The sequence below is a fragment of the Sciurus vulgaris genome (assembly GCF_902686455.1).
Source record: "Sciurus vulgaris genome assembly, chromosome: 1".
Lineage (NCBI taxonomy): Eukaryota > Metazoa > Chordata > Mammalia > Rodentia > Sciuridae > Sciurus > Sciurus vulgaris.
In genome coordinates this window covers 181,481,590-181,507,309 of record NC_136461.1, presented here as the reverse complement: position 1 = coordinate 181,507,309, position 25,720 = coordinate 181,481,590, and the positions used below count along the sequence as shown (strand labels likewise).

The 25,720-nt window shown below is 32.9% G+C and overlaps 2 protein-coding genes across 2 annotated transcripts in view; both read left to right on the top strand.

Annotated features, from left to right (window-relative positions):
- Positions 1-25,720, top strand: part of EIF3E (eukaryotic translation initiation factor 3 subunit E) — a 542,077-nt gene that overhangs the window by 35,719 nt on the left and 480,638 nt on the right. The window contains exons 11-13 of the mRNA XM_079105310.1: positions 6,851-6,953; positions 7,243-7,377; positions 8,316-8,482. Of these exons, the coding sequence (XP_078961436.1) occupies positions 6,851-6,953; positions 7,243-7,377; positions 8,316-8,354 (277 nt within the window). The 3' untranslated portion in view covers positions 8,355-8,482. The remainder of the gene's footprint in view (positions 1-6,850; positions 6,954-7,242; positions 7,378-8,315; positions 8,483-25,720) is intronic.
- RSPO2 (R-spondin 2) overlaps positions 20,552-25,720 on the top strand; it is a 187,000-nt gene continuing 181,831 nt past the window's right edge. Inside the window, exons 1-3 of the mRNA XM_079105326.1 lie at positions 20,552-21,504; positions 22,724-22,893; positions 23,701-23,757. The gene's annotated coding sequence lies outside the window, so the exon portion shown is untranslated. The remainder of the gene's footprint in view (positions 21,505-22,723; positions 22,894-23,700; positions 23,758-25,720) is intronic.

Below are 25,720 nucleotides of genomic sequence, written 5' to 3'. Positions count from 1 at the left end.
CTACCACAAACTTTTGAATCAAATTTACCAAGAGTATGCTAGTCTGTGATGTATAGTGGGAATATTGTGCTATACTTGGTTATTTCAGAGTACAGCTAGAATTGAAAGCCACCACATTTGGTCACCAGTTTTTTTTTGCATGAAATTATAGCCTGGTAAAGTAATGGAAAGGCAGATAATGATCTAATATCTTTATTATATAATAAATAAGGTAGACTTTTTCATGTTTTGAAAGCTGCTCTACTGAGTTAGAAATACAGCAGCTGAAAATAATATTAAGTATTCATGTTGGGCTTTCACAAATGCCGCAAACATTTTGATTCAGACCCCAAAGATTTGGAATTCGTGAAAAATGATCAACAGAACTAATATTAACCTTTAAACAATACATAGCAAAAACGCAACCAGTCCAGAAGTTTTGTTTTTATACTGGGGATTGAACCAAAAAGTGCTTAGCCACTGAGCCATATCCCCGGCCCTTTTTATTTTTTATTTCGAAATACGGTCTTGCTAAGTTGCTGAGGTTGGCCTTGAACTTGTGATCCTCATGCGGCAACATCCTAAGTAACTGGGATTACAAGCATGTGCCACTACACCTGCTCTATTCCAAAGGTTTTTAAACCCAGCTTTACACTAAATTCATCTGGAGAACTTAAACTTAAAAAGAATGGATTTTCTGGTCTCACCCAAAGTTTCTGAATCAAAATTGCTGGAATCGGGGGATTTTAAAAATATGGGAGAAAGAACAAACAATACTGACCAAATTACATTGTTATATCATGTACAAATATGTAACGACAAATGTCTCCATTATGCATAGTTATAGTGTACTAATAAAAATTTTGGGGGAAAAAGACTGAAAAATATGAGTGAAAAGCTTCTCAGGAGATTCTTTTGCAGTGTTCCTTGGGAATCATCACTTTATCTAAATTAGTGATTCTAATTACACATCAGAATCAAGTGTTAATCTTTGAAAAGAAATAATAATAATGGGTGACTAAGCCTAACACCTAAAAGACAAAAATACTCTTAGGGATAGGGTAAAAATCCTGTATCTATACTTTCTTTTCATAAAAGACTTATAAGTAATTCTGATGCAAACCTCATTTTTTTTCTTAAGTCTTAGCATCATTTATCAGTTTTAAGAAATAATAGAGGACCCCACCCCCATGTCCTTTGTTCAATTTCTTCCTTTATTACCATCTAGTGAAACCATGGTAAAATATTGCAACCTGGATGTTTTACGTGGATAGTTTTACCACAAGGACCTTTCAATTTGAATTGCTCTTTAACATAGTCCTACTCACATCCCTGCCACTATTTTCTTATCCCTGGCAACCATGCTTTCCCACTTTATAGTTTTATTTTGAGAATGTGCAAAACTGTTTCTAAAAGGTAGAATCCAAGTTTTAGAAAGATATATTAAACTATGTAGTTATTAATTAATAACAGCATAACCAATACAGATGTTCAAAGAAGAAAACATTACAGTGACTGTCTCTTCTGGGGCAATCACTGGAGAGCAAGCAGGAAGTATCCCCTCAAAAGCTTAAAATACAGAGGAATAAGCAGACATTAAATAAGTGCAGAAATAAATTATAAAACTGCAAATTAAGAAAGATGTTTTGAAGAACATTATATAGTAGTTAGCAAGAATTACATGGACATATTTTTTATATTGGAAAGAAGTTATTTAGAAGTTTTGGTGAACCCTGATAAATCTCTAAATGAAATGTCCTAAGCTCCTAACTAGATTTTTTTCCACTGAATACTAATTATGACACATTATTCCATTCACTTGTTCATGTTGGCCTACCTCTACCTCTAGTTAGTGTATATTTATTTGACATTTTATCTTGTGTTGAGGGAAAAGGATGTGTTTCTGGCCTTTTGTCCTCCCCACAAAGGACACATTTCAAATGTTGAATAGAATAGTAATAGTATTGTAAAACCCGTGGTTTATTAAACAACTCTGCAGTTATGATTTGGAACATTCTGTTAATAGATTCCTTTACTTGTTAACTGTAAGCACATGTGATAGTCATATCTTATAAAAAGGCATATTAAGGATGTTTTTATCAGTTTATATACAATCATAGATTTGTAGGGTAAGTTACAAATCTGTTTACTGTAAAATATGCAACATCTGTCAGAAGAGATTACTATGGTGTGTTTAATTTAGTATAGCAGAATAGTTTATCCAGATGTGTTGTGTGTCCGAAATTTAAAAGCTGTTTGAAAATAATTTCTTGGACCAGTTTTCAACTGTAGATAAAAACAAAGTATGGAAGTAATATTTTGAATGTGTATGATAAACACATTGGCACATACTTTAATATGATTTCCCTATAGAGGGCTAGTTTTAGCTTTTCACAAAAGAAGGTGTTTGCCAACTACTCTTATATTTCTTTAAGTTATGAAGTCATTACTTCACTTATTTTATGAAGTAACATTTTTAGATCTTAATAGTTTTTTAAAGTTCTTATACCACATAACAATTCATATCAATAAGCCTAATTCTTATTCATAATCTTAGAAAGAAATAGAATGGTACATTGCCAGATTGAGATAGTGTCAAAGACCATTATCATTGTATTTCTGGTTTACTATAAATAAGGTAATGTACTCTTTGTATTATTATTATCATTTATTTTTTAACTACTGAAGATGTTGGAAAATTCAGTGAGAATTTTCACTTATCACATGCAGCATTTAACATTTCTCAGTTTTATTCTGTTTTCCTTCTGTTCTCACTCACAGTTAAATAGTTTCTACTTAACACTTATTCTTTAATTTTTATAACACACATTTATAAAAGACTTGTATTTTTCTTTGGATATATTAACCATTGTTCAGTAAAAACTAGGCCAGAGGTTCACATATCTTAATGCCTAAAATAGCAGTATTTATGCTTATCAAATAAAATTTTTATAGTGAGATTAATAAGTTAATAAGACATGGACTCCAAATCCTCATTTACCCAAATCTTTAAGAAAAGGAGTTGGGGATAGTTGGTGGCTATGGGAGAGTTCAGAGAAGGGAGACCATCTAAAGGATTGGGCATTGAAGACTTGATAGAAAACCAGCCTAGATTTACTGAAACCCTAATAAGGTCTCTACAATTAAGATTTATATATCTTATGTTCTTAAGTGGGACCACTGGTATTAATTACTGCCCAGAAACAAAAAGAAGTATCTGATTTTGTGCTGAAAGCATGAGCGTAATTAATTAAATAAATTGAACTGAGGATAGAATATTTTTTTGTCTAACTCTATTCAATTATGGTATTTGAGTGTCAGGACAAGTAATCAAAGATGTGTGAAATAAAGTACTTACATGTCTCCTTTAAGCTACCTATAGACAAGGTTGAGATCTTTGATGTAACCTAAATGTAGAATTTGTTTTTTGTTTTAAATCTGAATTGAATTAGATGATTTTCTCAAATTCTATATTTGATGCATTTTATCTTTTACTTAGTTTATTGATAAACTGAATGATTTCTGATAACATCAGAAAAACTTAAGCCAACTTTTTTTTGACTTTCAAACTTAGGATATTAATCCCCACCCCCACCCCCGTACTGGCATTGAACCCAGGATTGCTTTACCACTAAGCTACATCTCAACCCCTCTCAGCCCTTATTTATTTATTTATTTATTTATTTGTTTATTTATTAATTTTTGAGATAGGGTCTCCCAAAGTTGATGAAGTCCTTCTGTCTAAGCCTCCCAAGTAGCTAGGATTACAGGTGTTTCCCACCGTGTAATTACCCAGCTAGGATAATAAATTTTTAATTTTCAAACCTTTACCATTTTTGTGTGACATTATTAGGATGGAAAAGAATTGTAGACTTTGAGGATTTCTGTTACTCATTTAATTCTGTGTCCTGTATTTTCAGGTTACTTAAAAGAAAATAGATTATTGCCCATCTTTATTTCACTGTAGGAAAGATTGATACAAACACTTCTTGAACCTTATTTCAAATTTTTCTTTAACTTGATTCACTAAGTAAAGGACAACAAGCACAATACAAACAGTAAATCCCCAAAGTGAAGTTATAGCTCATAGCATGCATACCCTATGGGTCTTGCAACATTGTTCCAGTTAAGTGAAGCTACCAGATTTAGAATATGGATTTAAAGAAAGAGGAGGGATAGAGAATTATAGCAAAGTTATATAAGATGGAATTTTCTTTTATCTTGAAATCAAAAATTAGATATTAATTTCCTCACGTAAACTGTTGGCAAAGTCCTGAACTAGAACTGGAACCCCTTGCCTCTCACTTAGCTCCTTTAAGTTTTTCTTCATTACTCTTAGTTTATATATTTAGGGAATTAGGTGATTGTCCCCTGCCCCACCCTCCTATTTTAAACTCTATAATGGCCAAGATCAGGCCTTAGTTTCTAACACAGTTCATATTTTATTGAATGAATGACAGGTAATGAAGAGAAGTTTGATTTGGTCTGCTTGTGGCATTCATGAGGGAAAATAATGGGAGGTTGGAAAGTTAAACTGTAACTGAGTTGTAGTAAGCTATGAGTAACTAACTTAGAACTTTAAGTTTCATTCTTTTGTTGTAAGAACTCTTTTTAAAAGGAACTTTGGAATAAACTGATTACCTGTTAACTCTGTAGAATAGATGACATGGAGTGGAGATTCAAGAGGTTAATCATTTGGAGAACTGGGAAATAGTAATGAAAGCTAAACTAGGAATGTGACTAATATAGAAATCAGATAGTCAATATTATTGTCTCCTATGTGAATAGCATTGTGCTCGTTGCTGGATATAGTAGTGAACAAGGAGAATATGGTGTATATTCCTTGGTTACATATATATAGTCTGCCATAGAAGCAGATATTGCAACAAAACAAACTACAGCTATTATTGATACTGTTAAAAAGGGAGGAGTTTGGTTATAAAAGCACCAAACAGATGCATCACAGTTGGAAGAGGTGTCTCGGAAGTCTCATGAGGGTGCTGTTTTAGCTGAGACCCATGTAACTGCTAAGTGAAGAAAAGGGTTGGGTGGGCCTGTTTAAGCAGATGTCACAGTGTGTGCAAGGCCCTGAAGTAGTTAAGAGTATGGCATGATTAATGAATAGAGAGGTTTATATGGCTTGTGGAGATAAGAGTTTTTAAAAAAAAGACTGCATGGATGAGGAACTTTAGATGAGAAATTATTATTAAAGATATAAATGAAGGATTTCTCAGTTGAGCATAGGCAACAAGGAGAGGAGTCTTAGGTTTCAAGACTAGATATTTCATATCATTTTACTTTAATAGCTCATAAGTAGGTTGTGTATTGTAATTTAAAAATTTTTATCATACCAACCATATATAGTTATTTGCTATGTGAAAATTGTTTCTGCTTTTTAAAAGCAGAATATGGACCAGGCGTAGTGATGCACACCTATAATCCCAGTGACCAGGGAGGCTGAGGCAGGAGGATTTCAAGTTCAAAGCCAACCTCAGCAAAAGTGTGGTGCTAAGCAACTCAGTGAGAACCTCTTTCTAAATAAAATACAAAATAGATCTGGCGATGTGGCTTAGTGGTTGAGTGCCCCTGAGTTCATTCCCCAGTACCAAAAAAAAAAAAAAAAAAAAACAGAATATAGATCTTAAAAATTTCAATTTTAATATATTTTGTATAAATTGGTAGTGCATATGGGAATGAAATTTATATGTCTCAAAAACAAGTCAAGAACCAGTGAAATACAAGGAGTTTATTGGGAAGCTACAGAAAACACAATTGTAAGAGTTCTTCCTTAAAATACCTTTTTGTTTAAATAAAAAGGCATCCTTTCCTATTTTTGTGGATTTTAGAAATTATCTCTTCATAAATTTAGTTTTGTACCATTGTATTGGTAACCCAACTTAATTTTCATATTCTAACTCCTTGTCAATAAACATGAAATAGGGATAGCACAGGGATATTATTTTTATAAAGGTAACTTTATTAACTAAATTTAGGTTACATTTCAGTTGGGAGCTCTAGAATTACATTATTATAGAGTTAATTATACTAATGTCTTGAATATTGGCATTTTAAAGGTGAGAGTGCTGTCCATTCAGGAATTTTAGTCTTTTTAATATTCCAGGGAATTATTTTGTCGATGTTTTAATCAATCACTAAGAGGTTATCCAGTGTGTCTTTATCTTCGCCTGTACTTATATATGTGTGCATATATATTTAATCCCATACATGCATATATAGATGTTCTCCCATCAACTGAATGATTGATTTAGCTGCTATAAAAACTAGTACTTGCTTTAGTCCTGATAAATCTAGCACTGTATTGGTCATCTAAAATCTGATTATAAGTTGAAAAATTATAAAATACAGATTGATATCAAAAAGCAGTTTTCGATGAAGGACTTAAGGGTTTGTCTTTCTCATTCTCTTAATTCGGTGGCCATTTAGGTTATATATTATATACCTGAATGGAGAAACTGGAGTTTGTAACACAAACATACACAGTTGCCTTGTGCTTTTGTTGTTTTTCATTAGATTATACTAATTTACTGATGCTCCTTATTGATACTTTGTATAATCATTATATATCATAAAACATGTTTCTCCCTCACATTGTTGCGTGTTACACCAGAAACCAGAAGAATTTCTATAAATGCAGAGTATAGCACCTTCTCCTTAAGGATCTTATTAGTCTGGCTGGTGAAATAAAAACAGTACAAGACAGTAGGCACAAATATGAACAATGCAGGCATGGTATGTAAAAGACTGTGACCCAAAAGTCTCTGTGCAGTGTGGATCAAACACTATATGTATATAAAACCAAGTTTTTAGCCTGGTTAATTAATGTTGCGGTTTCTACTTTTTTCATTATTAGTATGTTGGCAGATAAATTGAACATGACGCCAGAAGAAGCCGAAAGGTGGATTGTGAATCTGATTAGAAATGCAAGACTGGATGCTAAGATTGATTCTAAATTAGTGAGTATTATGTTAGTTATGGTACATACTAAATTATAATTGCTGATTTTTAATACTTCTGGGAGTTTTCCATTAGAACACTTACTAAGAATTTTTGTTTCATTTTGTTTTAATGCATAATAGTTCTTTGAAGGCAACCTCTCTTTTTCTTGCTGGGCAAAAATTTTGTTATCTCTGTACAGTGTATAAAAACGTGCAATATCATGTAGTATTGTTATATAATGCTCATGGCTTACTGAAAAACTTGTCGTTAGCATTACAGGAACAATTTTCCTTTATTTCATCTTAGGGCCATGTGGTTATGGGCAACAATGCAGTCTCACCCTATCAGCAAGTGATTGAAAAGACCAAAAGCCTTTCTTTTAGAAGCCAAATGTTGGCCATGAACATTGAAAAGAAACTTAATCAGAATAGTAGGTCAGAGGTAAGAACCATGTGTTTTTTCCTTTCTGTCTGGGATTTAACAAGAACATGATTTCTACATGAACTTTGAAAACATGCCAATATCAGTTATATTCTGATTTTTTTCTTATCTTTCCAAGTTTATGAACATTTTAAGAAATTACTAACTGAAAAATATATTTTTTTCTTAGATTATTGTATGCATTAATCAAAGAAACTGAAAGGATTTTGTGTTCCTGGTTTTTACAACTTTTTCTTTTATTCATCCTGTGTGATTTTGTTAACTCATTTCCTCAGAGCTTCATTACTTAATTTTGATATTGGTAGATAACTTACCCACACGAGTATCCTTTCAAGTGCTTGAGATTGTGTTCTTTCTAAATAAAAGAAATATATCTATTTAAATATTGGTCGTTATAGCTTTTATTGCTGATTTTATACAGAGTTCACTATATCTTTTATCTGATGTTCATATTTAACTGTCAAAAAATAATGCCCTTTTTTGGTAGAGATCTGGAACTTGAATGGCCTTGTAATTTTGAAATTCCAAACCATCCTTAGTTCTCTTTAGATATTAAGATTTTATGTGGCTGGAGGTTAGGAAGTTGTTATGTAGGAAGAAGTTGTGGGACATTCAGGTACTCCATCTAATTGAGATTCTAGGGACAGGTTTCTTTACTTAGAATAGTTCTTTAGTTTTAAAAGAAAAGAATGAATTAGAATGGCATCTTCCAACCAAGTTTAGAATAACTGAGTTAATTGATAAATTTCATATGATGGTTTCTTTCTGTATGCTTCAGGATCACTTTGTATTGATTATTATTCCAGTGTTGATGATTCTATTTTTGTTATACTTTGCCATTAGCCAAAAGCTGTGTTAATGCTGTATCACTTTTCTTCTGTTAGCTTTTTCAGGAAGTATTTTCTGTTCACCATGTCCATTTTCTCTGCATATTTTAGGCTCCTAACTGGGCAACCCAAGATTCTGGCTTCTACTGAAGAACTGTAAAGAATACATGAAAAAAGGAAAGATGAAATAATAAGGCCATTATGTGAAGGGTGGCACATTTTAGAAGCAATTAACATATTCAGTATACATTTTGAAGTATTTAAATAAAATTGGCTGTGTTTCATTTTATTTTGCTGTGATTTCCTTGTGTGTTTAAGTGTGTGTGTGTGTTTTTGACTTTTTATTTTGGAATAATTATATATTCATAGAAAGTTGAAAAAATAGTCCAGTGAGGTCTGTCAGCTAAACCCAGCTTCCCCACGTTTTTAAAATTTATAATACAGTATCAAAACCAGGTTATTGACATTGATACAATGTGTGCGAATGGCTCTAAGCTATTTTGTCACTTGTATAGATTTGTGTGTCATTGCAGTCAAGGTACAATACTATCAGTAGATCATTTTCTTGTGACCTTTTTTTAAATCATACTAACCTAGCAACTCTAACCCCTAGGAATCACTAATCTGTTCTCCATCTGTGTAAGTTTATTATTAAGAGAATGTGACAAATGGAATTAAAGTCAGCCCATAGTGTCTGCAGTTTCTGTATGCAGACTTTTTTTCTGGTGATTATTTCCTTAAAGCAATATAACCACCACCTTATATAGTAATTTCATTGTATTATGCATTATAAATAGTCTACAGGTGTACGGGAAGATGTGCCTAGTTTATATGCAAATGCTATTCTTTTTTTAATGTACGAGGCTTTAATATCCATGGATTTTTAACCCCCTGCAGATATGGGCACATGTAATATGGAACATTTTTTGAGATTAGCTTTTTTCATTTTCCTTCCTTCCATCCTTTTATTCATTCATTCATTCATTCATTCATTCATTCATGGTGGTGCTAGGAATTGAACCCTGGGTAACACGCATGGCTTGGCAAACCCTCTACTCTGAGATTAACTTTTTCATTCGATTCCTTGAAATCCATTGAAATTGTCAAATAGATCAGTGATTTTTTTCCTTTTTATTGTTGAATAGGACTCTATGTTATTGATGTGCCATGCTTTTTAATTGTGTACCCACTGAAAGATTTTGGCTGTTTCCATTTGGGGGATTTTATAAATAAAGGTGTTCCTTAATTTCTTAAAATAGTCACTGTATAGCTTCAGAGACCAAGTAGGAGTATAAGTTGAATTTTATAATGACTCCATAATTGTTAGACACCATGTATGCACACACACACACACACACAGTTTATTGAATACCTAAGTCTAAAACCTTTATTGAATTTCCTTTACACAAAAGAGGATTGATTTTTTTTTTTTTTTTACTTTGGTTATTGAATTAAAATACAGATAAAAAAATTTCCTGTAATGGTACAAAGAAAAGATACATGTAGTTTCTTTTTTTTTTTTTTTAATGTATTTTAGGCCACCCTCAACATGCAGTTGTTTATAGAGACTACAATAATTAATTGCATCTTCCATTTAAAGAACTTAGTGAACCCCTAATACTAAACTTAGAGCAGGGAGCCAACAAACTTTCTGTAAAATGCCAAATAGTAAATATTTTAGACTTTGCAGACCATATGTTCTCTTTTGCAACTATTCAACTATCTTATAGCACAAAGGCAGCTTTTGTATGTAAATGAATGCTTATGGCCGTGTTTCAATAAGATTTTTATTTACAAAAATACCCAAGTGCCAGAATTGGCCCACTTCCTATGATTACTGGCCCTGACTTAGAGCATTGATACTTCAAAACACTGCAGAGGTGCTGAATCCAGGGACAAGATTACTGATTAGACTAAGCCAAATGCTAATGTATTATTTGCCAGTATTGTGAAAATGCTGAAGATAGGGTTGGAAGATGCATATGAAGAACTGCATAATGGATTATTTTTAGAACATAATGATCAGGGTTCATAGAGAAAGTACCAAAAACTAACATTAGTAATAAGGTATAAACAAATCCTTACAAGTAGAATATAATTCCATAAATCACATCCTGATCTGTGAACAGAGCCATAGTTAATTAGAAAACCATATAGAATTGTATATATTGCTTAGACTATATAAGAAGCAAGAAAGATAAAATCCCCATATTTCCCTCTTCACCAGAAGCCAAAGGGTCAAACCTTACTTTGAGACATCATTAATATTCACTGTTTGTTTAAAAAGTAGCTCAATCAAATCATGTTAATAGCTAACAAAGATTTCTGGATAATTACCTCGTCTAGCAAGCAGTTACGGGGTTATTAAATCTACCCTACTGGACCATTAAAATTCAAGGAGAAAAGACAGCTAATAAAATGAACAAGGTATTTTCATTTGCTCTGTCTAAACAGGTTGAGAAGGATCTAACATTTAAATAATTCTTTTAAACCTGAAAATTCTTAAATTTTATATGGTATTATTTATATATTCCTGAAGAGGAAGCATCCTCATGTTTGCCCAAGGCCATACCTAGTAAATGTTAATGTGAGGAATAGAAAACAGGTTGTATCACAGTTGTATCACAATGTCCCTCACATTATTGATGACTTATAATCGTTTCAGTTTAAATTTACAAAGGATTAAGGTATACATATTTATACACACATAACCTTGTAAGCAGATTGATCTCAAACAGTTCAGTTCTCAACATTGTTATCTTCCATAAGAGCAAATCATTTTTTTTTTTTTTTGTAGCAGTATCATCATTTGATACTAGTGGCCCCACCAAAAACAAACAAACAAATACTCTTGGAACATAACAAAACTCTGAAGAACATCTCTGACTTTTTTTATACTACGCTTCTTCAAGGTTATCCATTATATGAATAGTTCATTTTTCTTCCACTTTTTGCTTTTCTTACATTGCTGCTCTTTGAACTTCAAAACTGATGCCACTATGTTTTATCAGTATCATTTGGGGCAGTGGGGGATACAACATTGATATACCCAGTGGCAATTTTTTTGCACGTTTTCAACATTTGTTAAAATGCTTTCTTGAGGTTTCATGAAAATTATTTAATTGATTCTGAGTTTAATCTTATGCTTTGCTAACGGATAAATTGTTCAGTGAGATGTTGAGCACAAAATAGGTACTGAAAATTTTCTTTGTGCTATTATTATTATTTTGTTATTCAATAAACAGCTACTATGCATGAGCAGCTTTTACAGGCACATCAAAGAAAAAGTTTTCATGAAACAGTAAATTACCTACTTATGTGTCTTAAATTTTTTGTATGAATTCACAAGCATATATGTTTATGCTTTTTAATAATGAACAATACAAATGAGTGTGCATACATGTATGTTCATAAATGTCCAGTTTAAAGAAACTGAGGTACATTTATCCAGTACCTTCTACTTGCTACTTAGCTTGACAAATACAGTGGTCCTAGTAACTGAAGAGTCTTACTAGTTGCATTTTTTGCCCCTGAGAAGTAACACTATCATAACTTTTATGCTAATAATTCCTTTATTTATGATTTTATAGTGTGTCGCTAGCAAGAATGCTTAGTTTTGTATGTTTTCAACCTGTACTTAATTGAAATCATACTTGGTATTCTGTAGCTTGATTTCTCAACACAGATTCATCCATGTTGGTATATTCAGCTATAATTCATTCTTTTTAAGTGCTGTCATTCCACACGTGATAAATATATATGATAAATGTATAATAATTTATTAAATCAAGTGTTGATGAACACAGGTCGTTGTTTCCAACTTCTTGTTTATCTGGAGTTGTTGGAACTACCTTGCAATTTTGTGTCTGTTTACTGATGAATTAAATCGTTAACATAATTATGATTACTGGTATATCTTATGAGCTTCCAGTATGTTACATTTGACTGTTTTCTTTTACCTATTTCTTGCTTTTGGATCATTCTCATTTTATCTTCTTTGTGTTTGTTGATTATTTTCCTTACATTAGTCGAGGAGCTAAACATTCTAATTTTATTCTTAAAATAGTTACCCTAGAAATTTTAAGTGTTTTTAACTTAAAACCTTACAATTAATATATCTGCCCCACCCCAGAAATATAAGAAAAAATTTTATTGGAATAGTCTTCCAGATTGTTATTTTGACCCATATTCTGTCTTTTGTATTGTAGATTAAAAAATGAGAAATTATTTTGTATTATACTATTCTTGTGCATTCTTTTATAATTAGAATTTTTGTGAGATTACTTTGAGGATCTACTTTTCATTGGTGTTCTTCAGTTTTACTGTAATGTATCTAAGTATGACTTTTATTTATAATGGTTGGGATTCACTGGGACTCCTGGTTTGGAGGACAGATTTTGCCTTTTATTAATTCTGGAAAATTAGTTCTTTCGATATATCTTTTCCCTGGTTTCTCAGGTTTTTGTTTTCTACATTTCTTATTCCAGAAAAATCTTTTTTCACATTTTGTATCTAATCTGTGCTGCAACAGATTTAGGGTAATTTCTTTAAATCTGTCTTCCAGTTCATTAATGATCTCTCCACCTATGTCTGATTTGCTGCTAAACATCCATTGATTTTCTCCTTTCAGTGATATTTTTATCATTCATAGTCTAATTTAAAAATCATACTTTAAATGCTCATTTGTATCTTTAAACTTGTTTTATATTTGTGTGTGTGTGTGTGATTTCTTTTTAGTTGTAGATGGACACAATACCTCTCTTTCTTATATTTATGTGGTACTAAGGATCAAACTCACATGTGCCAAACAAATGCTCTATGACTGAGCCACAATCCCAGCCCCTATTTTGTGTTTTTAATCTACTTCTATGCCACCATTCTTGCCTAAACTGACACCCATAATTTACATGAGTACAATAGCTTTTGAACTAGTCTTTCTATAACTGTTCATGACCCGGAGACTGAACTTAGGTACACTTAACCACTGAGTCATATCCCAGGCCTTTTTTTGTATTTTATTTAAAGAGACAGGGTCTCACTGAGTTGCTTAGGGCCTTGCTAAATTGCTGAGGCTGGCTTTGAACTCACAATTCTCCTGCCTCAGACTCCTGAGCCACTGGGATTACAGGCATATGCCATCTGCCTGACCAGGACCCTCTATTCTTACCCTCTTTCTCTTTCTCCATCTCTCTTGGTCTTGGCTCTGTCTTGGTAACAGTAGAAGTAAAAACGAAGAGAGGGGAACATACTAATGATCTCTCAGATATTTTCCTTTCACCTTCCCAGTGGTCAAGAAAATAACTGGACAGTATACAAAGCTATTGAACATTCAGATTCACAATACTCAACTTGTATCGTTTGCTAACCTACTGTTTTTAATTCAGAGATCATGCCATCCTCTGGCAAAGTGTTAACTTCCTGGAGAGGTAGCACAAACACTGATCTATCTTAATAATTTTTCATCTCATGTATTTGGTAAACTGTTAGATCTGTAAGAAATAACACTAAGCTAAGGGATCTCCTATTTTGGTTGTAAAAACTGACTCTTGTACTGTCTTCCATTTAGTCTGGGGAAATTGAGAGAACAATGTCAGATTGATTCATTTTGTTTTTAAGTGTGGTGAAGACAATGAAGGGGTGAGGAGAATGTTATCCGAAGTTGACATTACGAACAGGGAAACAGCTTGGTCACTTAGGCACCATTCCAGGTAAATAATCTTTGTCTGCTTAAGTATGCATGTGTAAGTCTAATTGTTTAAGGGTATAGCTCTAAGATTCTACATTGATTGGTGCAAGAGAGCAGCTGTTTGAGACCAGAAAACATGGCAAGTGTGCAGAATGACTAAGAAAAAACAACTGGATTTCAGAAAGACACTTATTTAATCAGGATTTAAAATCTAGTGGTTCCTCTACAGGAATAAAATGCTACTGGGTTGCTCTTATTTGTGAATTTTTTTTTTTTTAATCTTGCTCTACTTTGCCCTTTTGGTATGATAAGCATGATTTGTTTATCTTGTACTCTGCAAATAGTAAGCTTAAAAAGAGTTACTTAGTAAACATTTTCTTGCTCACATCCATCCATTCAGGTAGACAGCCCATGTTTGGGAAATATTAAAACAGCAGCCTGACAAAGAAAAAAAAAACATTGCAGTGATTACCTCTGGTTTCCTCTAATGAGAGAATATGAAGCTTTCATTTCACTTTTAAACACAAATGGTCTGCATGGAAAGGAAGCACATGATTAGCTGTGTCTTTATTTAGTTGACTAATCAGGCCAAGCTGTTAGTCCATCTCTGCATAAGCCAGTAGCATTTCTCCACTCCTACCCACAGACTTACACCTTGAACCTTTGCCAGTTATTTCCTAAGTGCATGCCATTGGAATTGAGGGAGACCTGCCTGAAGAGTGCAGACAGATCAGCTGAAAAATCATTACAACTTTTTAAAGCATAAGGCATGAATCCCTTAATGGCAGATCACAAGCTTTATTTTTGTGCTTTCAAAGGTCAATGCATTGATACCACCTGTGCTGCTGTCAGCATAAATGCTATAGAATAGGAGGGAAACTTTGGAAACTGACAAACTAACATTGCAGCTTCTGCTATCAATTTTGCTTAAAAAATTGTTTCTACTCCTGGGTTAGTATAGCCAGTCCTAGAAAATAGTGAGTAGAATGTGGATAATCTCATTGATCTAGAAATCTTTAAAAGTTCTACATAATTAGTATGTCTCATATTTTAGTAGGTAACATTATTAGACAATTTATTTAGTTGCCTACCAATAACTCCCTTGCTCTGGATTTATGCATAGTTCTTTTAGAATTTGTAGAACTCATAACAATATTTCTTATCTGCTTCATATTTTCACTTTTAACATTTACCTCTAATCATTTACATTATTTCGAGTGAATTTCAAAACAACCTTAAGTTTATTGGTTGTTAATCTTTGTGTTTATCTAGTTGGTCATTTGGCAGCATTAGTAACTTAAAAGCATATTCCTCATAATAAAATCATTTCATTTGTAAAATGCTACACTGTCTTACTAGAAAACAATGAAATTTTAGGTGAAATATCATTCATTGAAGTTAAAAGTAGTAACGTTTGTTCCCTTCTGGAGCATCTGAGGAAAAAAAGTTAAAAAAACAAAAACAAAACAAAAAAACTTCTTTGGCATCTCTATTTGAATAGACAACACAAAGGAACTGTGAGTTTTTTATTTTTTTTTCTTTCAGCTAAATTATCCTAAGAACACTCTGCTCCAACACAGGAATGCCAGTGGAACAAGAGATGGTAACACAAGATGCACCAGGAGATTCGAGGGTTTTTTTTGTATTTGAAACTTATATTCTTCTATAATGACTAAATTGTAGAGAAGCAAAACTGTGTGTGAGTGTGTGTGTGTGTGTGTGTGTGTGTGTGTGTGTGTGTTTTAAAATTTACGCAATGTTTTTTTGGTTCTGTCTTCTAGGAGTGAACAAATTCCTTTTGTTTCATGTTTGCTTGTTTGTTTTTAAATGTTCACTCTTAAATTTTATGCAATAATGTAAGACAAAAGAAAATATTTAACTATATTAGAACAATGTATTTTCTCAAAATTGCCAAAGCTATGTACAGATATAAAATGGTATGCAGTACTTTTCCCACATTATATATTTAGATTGGCAGGATATCTCTTAATCTTTTAAACTTTTCCCCCACATTTTTGTTGGTGCGTTATAGCTGTACATATTAATGGGATTTGTTGTTTCATATTTAATCTTTAAAATTTTTAATTTTATTATAAACAAGAATGAAACCAGTACAATGATTATTATTAACACTAGCAAATTAAGATCTTAGTATTCAAAAGAACAGATTTCATCTTACTAACTTGCTTTTTATTTTAATTCAAGAATAATTATGCTGGGTTCTGATGTGTGACTGGACCAAAAAAACATGTGGTTGTGTGTTTTGGCATATATATATTTTTTTAATTTTTCAGTGGTACTCATGATAACCAACAAAGGAAATTTAGATTGGAAGGTCTTTTTCTGTACTAGATTCTAATCCTCACTCTGAGAAAGTCTTTCCTTAAAGGTTTTGTGTATATGCATGGTGACAGCTTTTAGTAGTTGGATAACAGGGACATGGAATTTTGAAGAATACACTTTGGGAACAGAATTAAATGATACCTGTACAATACCATGTTTCTTTCCAGCTCTCTTGTTATTACCAGAAAAAGTCTAAATTTTACTATCAGAGATGTGGGTGTTGTGCAATCAACTCAGCGATGTTGTGTAATAATTAAAGAATTTTTAAACTGAAGATTAAACTGGAATGTTGTTATAAACATAAGGGAAATGGCCAACATTTTTCTTTGTATCAAAAGAAAACTCATTTCTAAAAATAGGCATCCTCTTTGTGATGACCCTTTAAAATACTTTTAAGTGATTTCAGTCACAGATGAGTTGATGGGTCTGCAGCACATTACCATCAGTGGTTTGCTCTTTGATCCTGTAGCCTATAATCAGGTGTGTATCAACAAGAAGAAAGTATTGGCATGGTGATGTCCCAGCCAGACTCTGCTTCTCTCTGAAAGTAAGCATGGCAGGACTAAAACATGCTTCTGGGTCCTGAAGTTTGCTTTAGTATATGAATTTAAGGAAATAACAGTTAAAGTCATTTCCCATTCCCAAACTTTATTTTATCAAATTGAGGCAAGTTAGGTCTTTCTAGGGTTAGCAAATTTAAAAATCACGCTGGTGAAAAAAAAGAAAAAGGTGTTTTTAGGATCTTTCATGTTTTATCTTTTCCAGAAATCAGAATTAGAAAAAGGAAAGATTGAGAATGTTACCTAGTTTTTTAAGTGTACTTATTGACCTTTGTCATTTAATTCTTTTGTAAAGTGAAATTGATTTAACATAATCTCAACATCTACTTTTCTTTATAGAATCATAGATATTGTCTTAAGAAGTACAAAATGCACTTTTTATTCTACCTTCTACCCCTACACTCAAATCCATATTTTCTATCACTATCCTTCTGTCATTTATGAAGAACCCAAACTTTGGTCTATTCTTTCCTGTCCTTTTGCTTTCCCAATTGAAACAGTCAAAACAATATTTTTGTTTTTTCCCCAGCAATAACTTGGCAATTAATAACTATATTTGAATCCTTTGCCATTTATAAGCTTACTTAGCATATTTAACATTACTTAACATTTCTAATAAATATTCCAATACCTATATTGTAGATATTCTAGGTAGGTTATGGAAATAAATGAAACAATTCACATAAAATGGTTAATATGCAGGTTTGTCAACACTCTACCTCATCTCCCCTGCCTGCCACCTTCCTTCTCCTCAAGTGAGTGCTTGCCCAGGGTAAGCACTCAATAAGTAGTTATTCTTATTATAAAACTGCCGCCTCCTCTCCACTAATAAAACCTCATCTTCATTTCTTACCTAGAACCCTCAATTTAGCTAATTGGTTGCCATGACCTATTTTCTTTACAATGAAGTTCTATATTCATCGACTCAAGTTTATAAAAGCACAGTTTTAAAATTGAATCACACATTTAGAATCAGGAAATGGAACATTGCAAAATTACTGTTAATAATTATTATTTTTATCATATCTAGTTGCTGCCTTCATAAACAGAAAATTTGAATAGATTTTTGTGTTAGTTTTTCACCACTGTGACCAAAATACCCGACAAGAGAACTTAGAGGAGGTAGATTTTATTTTGGCTTACAGTTTCCGAGGTTTAGTCCAGTGCTCTGAGACAGAGATGAGGCAGAATATCATGGCAAAGAGCATGGCAGAGGAAAGCTGCTCAGCTCATGACATCCAGGAAGCTGAGAGAGGTGAAGATAAGCTCTTCCACACCAGCCTGCAATGTCCCACCTCCTCCAGCCACACCCCACCTGCCTACAGTTACACCCTGTAAGTTCATTCAAACTCAGACAGTCTGATAAGGTTACATATGTAATAGTACAATAATATCACCTCTGAATATTCCTGCATTAGCACAGGAACTTTTGGGATACACTTCTTCTCTAACCCATAATGATTTCTAAATGACTTAGAGAACATATATAATATTCTGTTTTACTTAATATTGTTAAAATTTTACCACATGCCAGGAACTGTGACTTATGTGTTTTCTCACATTATCCTATTTAATTCTTAATAACCTATGACATGCTTACTACTGTAATCATCCAGTTTACAGAAAAGAAAGCAAACACAAGTCATACACAAGGTTATAAAGCTAGTGGGCAGAACAATATTTGAACTCATGGTTTGACTCCAGGGTATGTGCTCTTAAATACTTACCTATATGGATTGCCCCCACCCCAACCAATCTTCCAGGAATAACTTGGAAATCCACATTTCAAAAGAGAAAAAAACTCAACTATTTATGAATAAATACTGAATCTAATGAGAAATCTTACCCTTGGGTTTTCTCCCTTTCTCTGGATAGCCAGCAAGGTTTTCTCATTCATTAACTAGAAAACAAGGGCATATGTCTGAAGCATGGCCTCTGAATTGAGAAGACTCAAAATCGTGACCTGTGAAAAAGAAGTAGAATATGGAGAAGACTCTAGAAGGAATGAAAACATTCAAACATTCAAAGGTCTTACTAATGAAGAAGGATTAGCTATAGCCTGTGTGACCCAACAAGGCAGAATTGAACCATTTCTTGGAGGTAGTTGGATGAGAACTTTCTAACAATTAAAGCTCTCACACCATTAAAAGTCTTGCTCTGAAAAATAATAACAAGATCTTTACTAGTCAGACTGTTGCGACTCATCTTCTAGCTCAGAGATTGCACACTTTCCAGGAAAGGAAAAGTAACTCATTTTTTGCAAGAATGTTGGAGAGCTTCAAGTGTGTTCCTTTGACCTATAAGACTATAATGTGAAAAGTATGGTTTTTATAAAAGCAAGATTATAAACTTAATACATAAAGCAGTTGCATTTCCATAAAACCTCATCCCACCATCCAGTGACAAATACCTGTTATAGCATCTATTTTCGATGATTAGAACCTATATTATAAAATATTTAAATACAAAAAGGTATAAAGAGAAATAGAAGTAAAAGACAAAAGGAAAAACCCATAATCCCTTACATTATCATCACTTATATTTTAAGGTATTTTTCCTTATAGTCCTTTATTTACTACTTTTATATTTAATTTAATTTAATTTATAATTTTTAGTGTAACTGACCGTTCATTTTTTGTAGATCATTTATTATAGGTAATACTTTTTTATTCACAGGAACACAGAATTTCTTTATATTAAAGATGTTAAACCTTTATTATACATGCCATATATATATATATATATTTCTTTTTTTTTTTTTTTTTTTTTAGATCATTCACATCAGTCCTTCCTCATTTAGACACCTTGTATCAGACAGGGTTAAATCACAGAAAACAGAACCACTATGGAACACACACACACTTGCACCACATTTGATCTCATACCGTTGTAGTAGCTTGCTAAACACTCTCTGAAAAGTGCTGTCTTCACATCTGATACTACAACTTGAAGTCCAGAAGGCAGATAGTATGCAATGGAAGATGGGAGTAACATGGGAAGAGCAAGGACTAGGTAAATGTGGTATGTTATAGCATCTATTTTTGATAATTAGAAACCAAGATCTGGAGCCCATGTAGTTTTGCACCCATGTTAGTTTCTGTTCTTCTGCTCATGGTGCTGTAGTATGGATCACTTTTGGTCTTGGGCCAAACACACACCTGGTCCAGGCGTCAGAGTAACTGAAAGAGGATGCAGAGGCAGCTGGAGAACTGCATTCTAGACACCAACTCATACAGAGAGATGAGTCAGTTGATAAAATGTTCACTACAAAATTGTTGTGATTTCATTTCCCACCTCCAAATCTCATGTTACAATCTCTCTTGTCCATTCCAATGGGAAATATAAAAGAAAGTGGACCCATTATGAAGCCATCCCATGTCTCTATCACATTCCTATCAAAAGAGTGCATTAGGAACCTAAAGCTGCATTATACATCATCCCCAAACTTCGTTGCGGCTTAAAACAACAATAATCATTTATCTCTCATTATTGTTTTAGGTCACATTCAGGATGAGCTCCACTGGTTGGATCTTTTGGGTTCACTCATGAGATTACAATCCTGTGTTCGTTGAGACTTCAAGTAATCTGAAGGCTTGAGAAGCATTAGAGGACCCAATTTCAAGATGGCTATGTTGTGTGTGTGTGTGTGTGTGTGTGTGTGTGAGAGAGAGAGAGAGAGAGAGAGAGAGAGAGAGAGAGAGAGAGAGAGAGAGTGAGAGAGGAAGAGCGCCATATTTTCTGAATATTATGATATTTTCTTGCTAGGAAAAGACTGGCCCACCTGGGGCTAGCTAAAGAGAGGAAAGGGCTGTAGCAGGAGCATGCCTTTGATGTGCAGACTAACCAATTCAGAGTCATATGGTCTCTATAGGGCTCTTCACTCCAGAAGGCAATATTCCTCTACTTCATTTATCTCAGGGCTGGGTAACAGGCAATTAGGTGACACCCTTCGAGCTTAGAATTTGCCGACATTACTTGAACCAGCCAATCCTAAAATGTTTACCCTGCCCTGCCCTGCTTTTTCCATAGAGAAATGCCAAAAGGCATTTAAAACTTCCCCTTACTCTTGTCTTCTTCCTCTTGACCATCTTGGTGTCTTTCTCCTGTGGTCCTGCATAAAGTGCTCTCCTTCTGTTTCTAGGACCTGTAGGTACAATAAACTTTATTTTTCTGAGTCACTCCTCTGTATACTCTTGTGGCTGCACTCAAATGACCAGCTTATGAAAAAACAAAACAGTGTTAATTAATATTGGATGTAGGGTAGGGATCTTGATTCGTTTCCTTCTGGATTTCTCTCCAGAGCTGCTTGAGTGTCCTCCTGTTATGGCAGCTGAAGAGAGCCTTTCAACTGTTTTGTGTAACAAATCAACGTTCTTTTTTATGGCATACACTTCAACTGACACTTTTTCTGTTCTGTTAAATTATTAATTATTCTTCCTCTTAGGAACTTCTAAAATTTTACTAAAGTAATTTATCCACTGTTTTCCCCCTTTGTATTATCTTTGACCTTCTAGTATACATTTGATGTTTTTATGCTATATGTTTCTCAGACCAAGTAATCTAAAAGAGCAAGATACGTGCTGCAATGCCTTTTAAGATCTTGTTTCCAGGCACACATCATCACTTCTTCCATATTCCTTTGTTCAAGGCAATCACAAAGTTCACCCAGGTTTGAGGAGTAAAAACAGAGCCTACCTCTCAGTGGAGGAAGGTAATTCTCACATTATAAGAGGAAATGTGGGGACTGGGGTATACTTAAAAGTGACCATCTTCCAAAAGTACTACATGCCACAAAGAGTTTCCATTTTCTTTTTAACCTGGAATACCTCTTGGGATCCTCTATTCTGCTTTATCTTCAGACCTAATTTTCTGGGCCTACTGTGCTACTCTTATCATGACTTTCCTTTCACTACTATTCTGGGTCAGATCTCAAGTTTCTTGGTCCCCTTGCTTTCTTTTTTTTTTTTTCTAGATTATTCTCCAGCTTTCCTAGAATATGTAGAATATGCCTTCCAGTGCCATCCATAGACAGTTTCCATAAGATAAACTTCTGGGTCCTTGTATGTCTAAAAATATCTTCATTCAATCTACACATGGAATTTTTCCCTCAGAAAGATCAGGTTTTTTTTTTTTATTTTTTTATTTTTTTTTATTTGGATGTAACCTGATTTTTCTCTTCAGAATAGTTCTCCAATGAAGTCTTTTGACATATTTGGTAGGCCTTTTTTTGTGGAGAATGTTCTATGCCCATTTCAAAAGGGTTATTTTTCCCCCTCTCACCTTCCTGAATACAGGTAGGTTTTTCTCCAGTCTTCATTATCAGAACCTGGTGGGACTCTTGGAATTTAAAATCTACAAATGTTGATGTTCCTTTTGGATTGGATTCCCAAAAGTTTTTAACTCCCCAGCTAGTCTACACTCAGCCTCAAGAATTTGTCAAAGTTATCTTGTGTTTTACCAGTTCCTGTTTCCAATGACATTCACTTTAGTTAAATTGACCTGTATCCTCTATGTTCACTTGTCTCTACAGTTTTGGGGTGATGTTTTATCCTATGACCTCATTTATTTGAGGGTTACCACTAAAGACAATGATTTTCAGTTTGTTCAGTTTTTCTCTTATTGTGAGGGTGGGAGGGATGACTTCCAAGCTCTTAACGCATCAGAGAAATTACTGGAAGTCCTGGCTTTGTCTTTTAACCTTTTGTTTGAATTTTTCATTCTATTTTATTTTGGGTTTTAGGAGTTCTTTCTCATTTTTCTTCATCATGTTAATAACACTCATTGTTTCAAAACTGCAATAACTTATCTTTCTGTTTTCCATTTGGAGAAGTTGTTTACAGGTTTGTTTGTGTATTTGTTGAAATTTTCTTTTGGTTTTTGTTGTAGTCTTTCTTTTGGTGACATAATTTTCATTTTCCATTCTTCTATAGGTTTTGTTCCCTCAATTTTATTTCTTTTGCTATACAGATGGCAAATGAAACTGTGAGAATGGATGGAATTGCCAGCAACAGGTTGAGAGAGGAACTTGCTTCGAGAAACTCCAATATTTTACCGTTGGATGAAAATGAAAACATTATTTTTGTAGCTTCTGGAATTGAATGTTAGTATATTTATTTTATTCATTTATTTCACTAATAAATGTTATATATTTGTGTTTTTGATAAATGTGACTGTATTCTATAAATTTTAACTCAATATAAGTACTTTAATTTTGAAGCAATTGGGGTCTCTTGTTTGAATTTCTATTATTAGTTTATAAACTTATTGCTTTATAATTTAGAAATTATCCTAACATGACTTGTTTTGTAAAACGTATCTATATTAATTTTATTTGAATACTTTAAAAATGGTCTAAAGTGCTGGGCATGATGGTGCTGCATACAATACCAGGTACTCAAGAGATTGAGGCAGGAGGATCACAAGTTTGAGGCCAGGCTAAGAAACTTAGCAAGATGCTCTCTCAAAACAAAATTTTTAAAGGGTCTAGGGATGTAACTCAGAGGTAGGGTGCCCCTGGGTTCAATACCCAGTCTTGCAAAAACAAATAAATAAATACTTAGTATGTACTATTTGTGGAGTATAAAGTAATTAAATATTTTGCATGTTTTTCTTTGAGACACGATTGATAAAAATTGTACATATTTATAGTGTATAACATATTGATTCAATGTATCCATTGTAAAATGATTACTGCAACTAAGCTAATTGACATATCCATGCCCTTACATAATTTGTATGTGTGTATGTTGAGAATATTTAAGATCTACTCTCTTAGCAATTTTCAAGCATACATACAATGTATTGGTTATCATCATCACGCTGTACTGGAGAGCTCCAGAACTTATTCATCCTTTCTCACTGAAACTGTACACTTTGACCAACATCACCCTTCTATCCCTATTTCCAGCCCCTGAAAATCTCCTGCTTCTTTGAATTCAACTTCTTTACAAGCAGGATCATACAGGTAATCTAATTGCTAATAAATTGATCCAATTTCTATACTCTTGTCTTTTTCTATTGTTTGATATGATATAGAATTTATAGTAGCATGTTAAAATTTTGTCTAAATTTTATTTCTATGTATTTCTCACATATTTTTAAATACCTTTATTTATTTTTTTACTTATTTTTTATGTGGTGCTGAGGATCAAACCCAGTGACTCACATGTGCTAGGCAAGTGCTGTACCACTGAGCCACAACCCCAGCCTATGTATTTCTCATATATTTTAAGTTTTTATTTTTTACATTTTGGTGCTGTATAATTTGATACATATATTTCTATAGTTGTTATTGGTCTTTTTAATGCATTATGCCCCCCACATTCACATATTTATCCCTTCTTTTTTATATTTATGAATTTCCCTTTTTATTAAATAATCTCCTGAGACTTGTTTTATTTGTACTTGCTTTATACATTTTTAATCATCTGTTAATTTTTTAGTAGCTCCTCTTTCTGAAGAATGTCTTTTATATTTTTTAACTAATCTGTCATTTTTAAATTGAAGTAGTTTCAGTGTTGTGTATATGTCTATTCTTATATAGTTGAATGAATAGTGCATATATAATTTTATTATATGTTTCTGAATTTTGACAGTTTCCTTTGTTAAAACTCTTCTCATAATTATAGTAAATGATGTTGGCATAGTGTAATTTTTCCATAAACTTTCTATTATTAGGCATTTGGTTGTCCCTTTTGTTGTAATTGTTTCAAGATATTCAATGAATTTCTCTGGATTTTCATTTAGGATAGATTCTCAGAAGAGGAATTAATGAGTCAAAGTATACAAACATTTACAATAAGGCTTTTGATATATAATTCCACTTTTTATTAAATTTAGTCCTCTACCATTAGTGACTGGGACTGAACTTAAACAAATATATTAGAGTTTATATATCCCAAACATCACCCCTTAAAGTGTTGATTCTGTACAGATGAATGTTTATGTAACATGCTCCAAACACTGAGACTCCTCTTTATGAGTTGCCTTCAAAGCCTAAAGCACAACCTTCTTGTTATTTTCACTGGTGGAATCTTAACTTTTGAGAGTAGATTTCATTTTAGAAATAAAAGTCTTGTGATCATGTCTCATGACTTAGATGATAGAATAAATTGTATAATACTTACTGCCTTTAATGAAAGTGCTAGTATGTGTCTCCTAGGATAAGCCAGGATATCGACCCAAATTGCTCTGATTTTCAAGTCTATGTACTTAACCTCTGGTCTTAAAATCAGCAAATAAGTATTTATTGAGTACCCATTGTATTCTAGACACTATTAGGTACCAAGGAAGAATAAGGGCCAAAGCAGACATGCTTTGGTTTTTCTTCTGATAAAAGTCTAATTAATATGAAACTTTCTTCTTTCAGTTATACTCTCTTAGACATATGTATAATATACTTCTAAAAAATCCATCTATTAACTTGGTACAGCATATACATATATACAACCTTCTGAGAGTATAATTTCCTTAAAAGTAGAAGGCATTACTTCTTTTTATCTCTCAACTGCTGTGCGTTTAGTGTTGTGCAGTTAGTATTTGCTCTAATGAATGTTTGATTTTGTATTAACTGCTTTCACTCACACATTATAATTTATTGTCTAGGTTGAAATATATGATCAAATTAACTTTAAGTGTTAGAGAAGGTACTTTTGTACTGCAGTATACAGTTTCTTTGAGGATATTTAAAAGGCAATAAAAGGGTAGGAAAATTAATCAAATATCAGACAACTTCAAGGTAAATTTCTATTTGCAAATAAAACTATTAAAATAAAAAGTGAAAGTATAATAAATATTTCTTAATACTTATATTCTACAATATTTATCTTATTGACTTGATTTGGATAATTATAGCCATAGCTTAAAATACAAATAAATCCTTTAGAAACTAGTATAGTGGTGGCATTGCTTTCAACATTATGGAAACA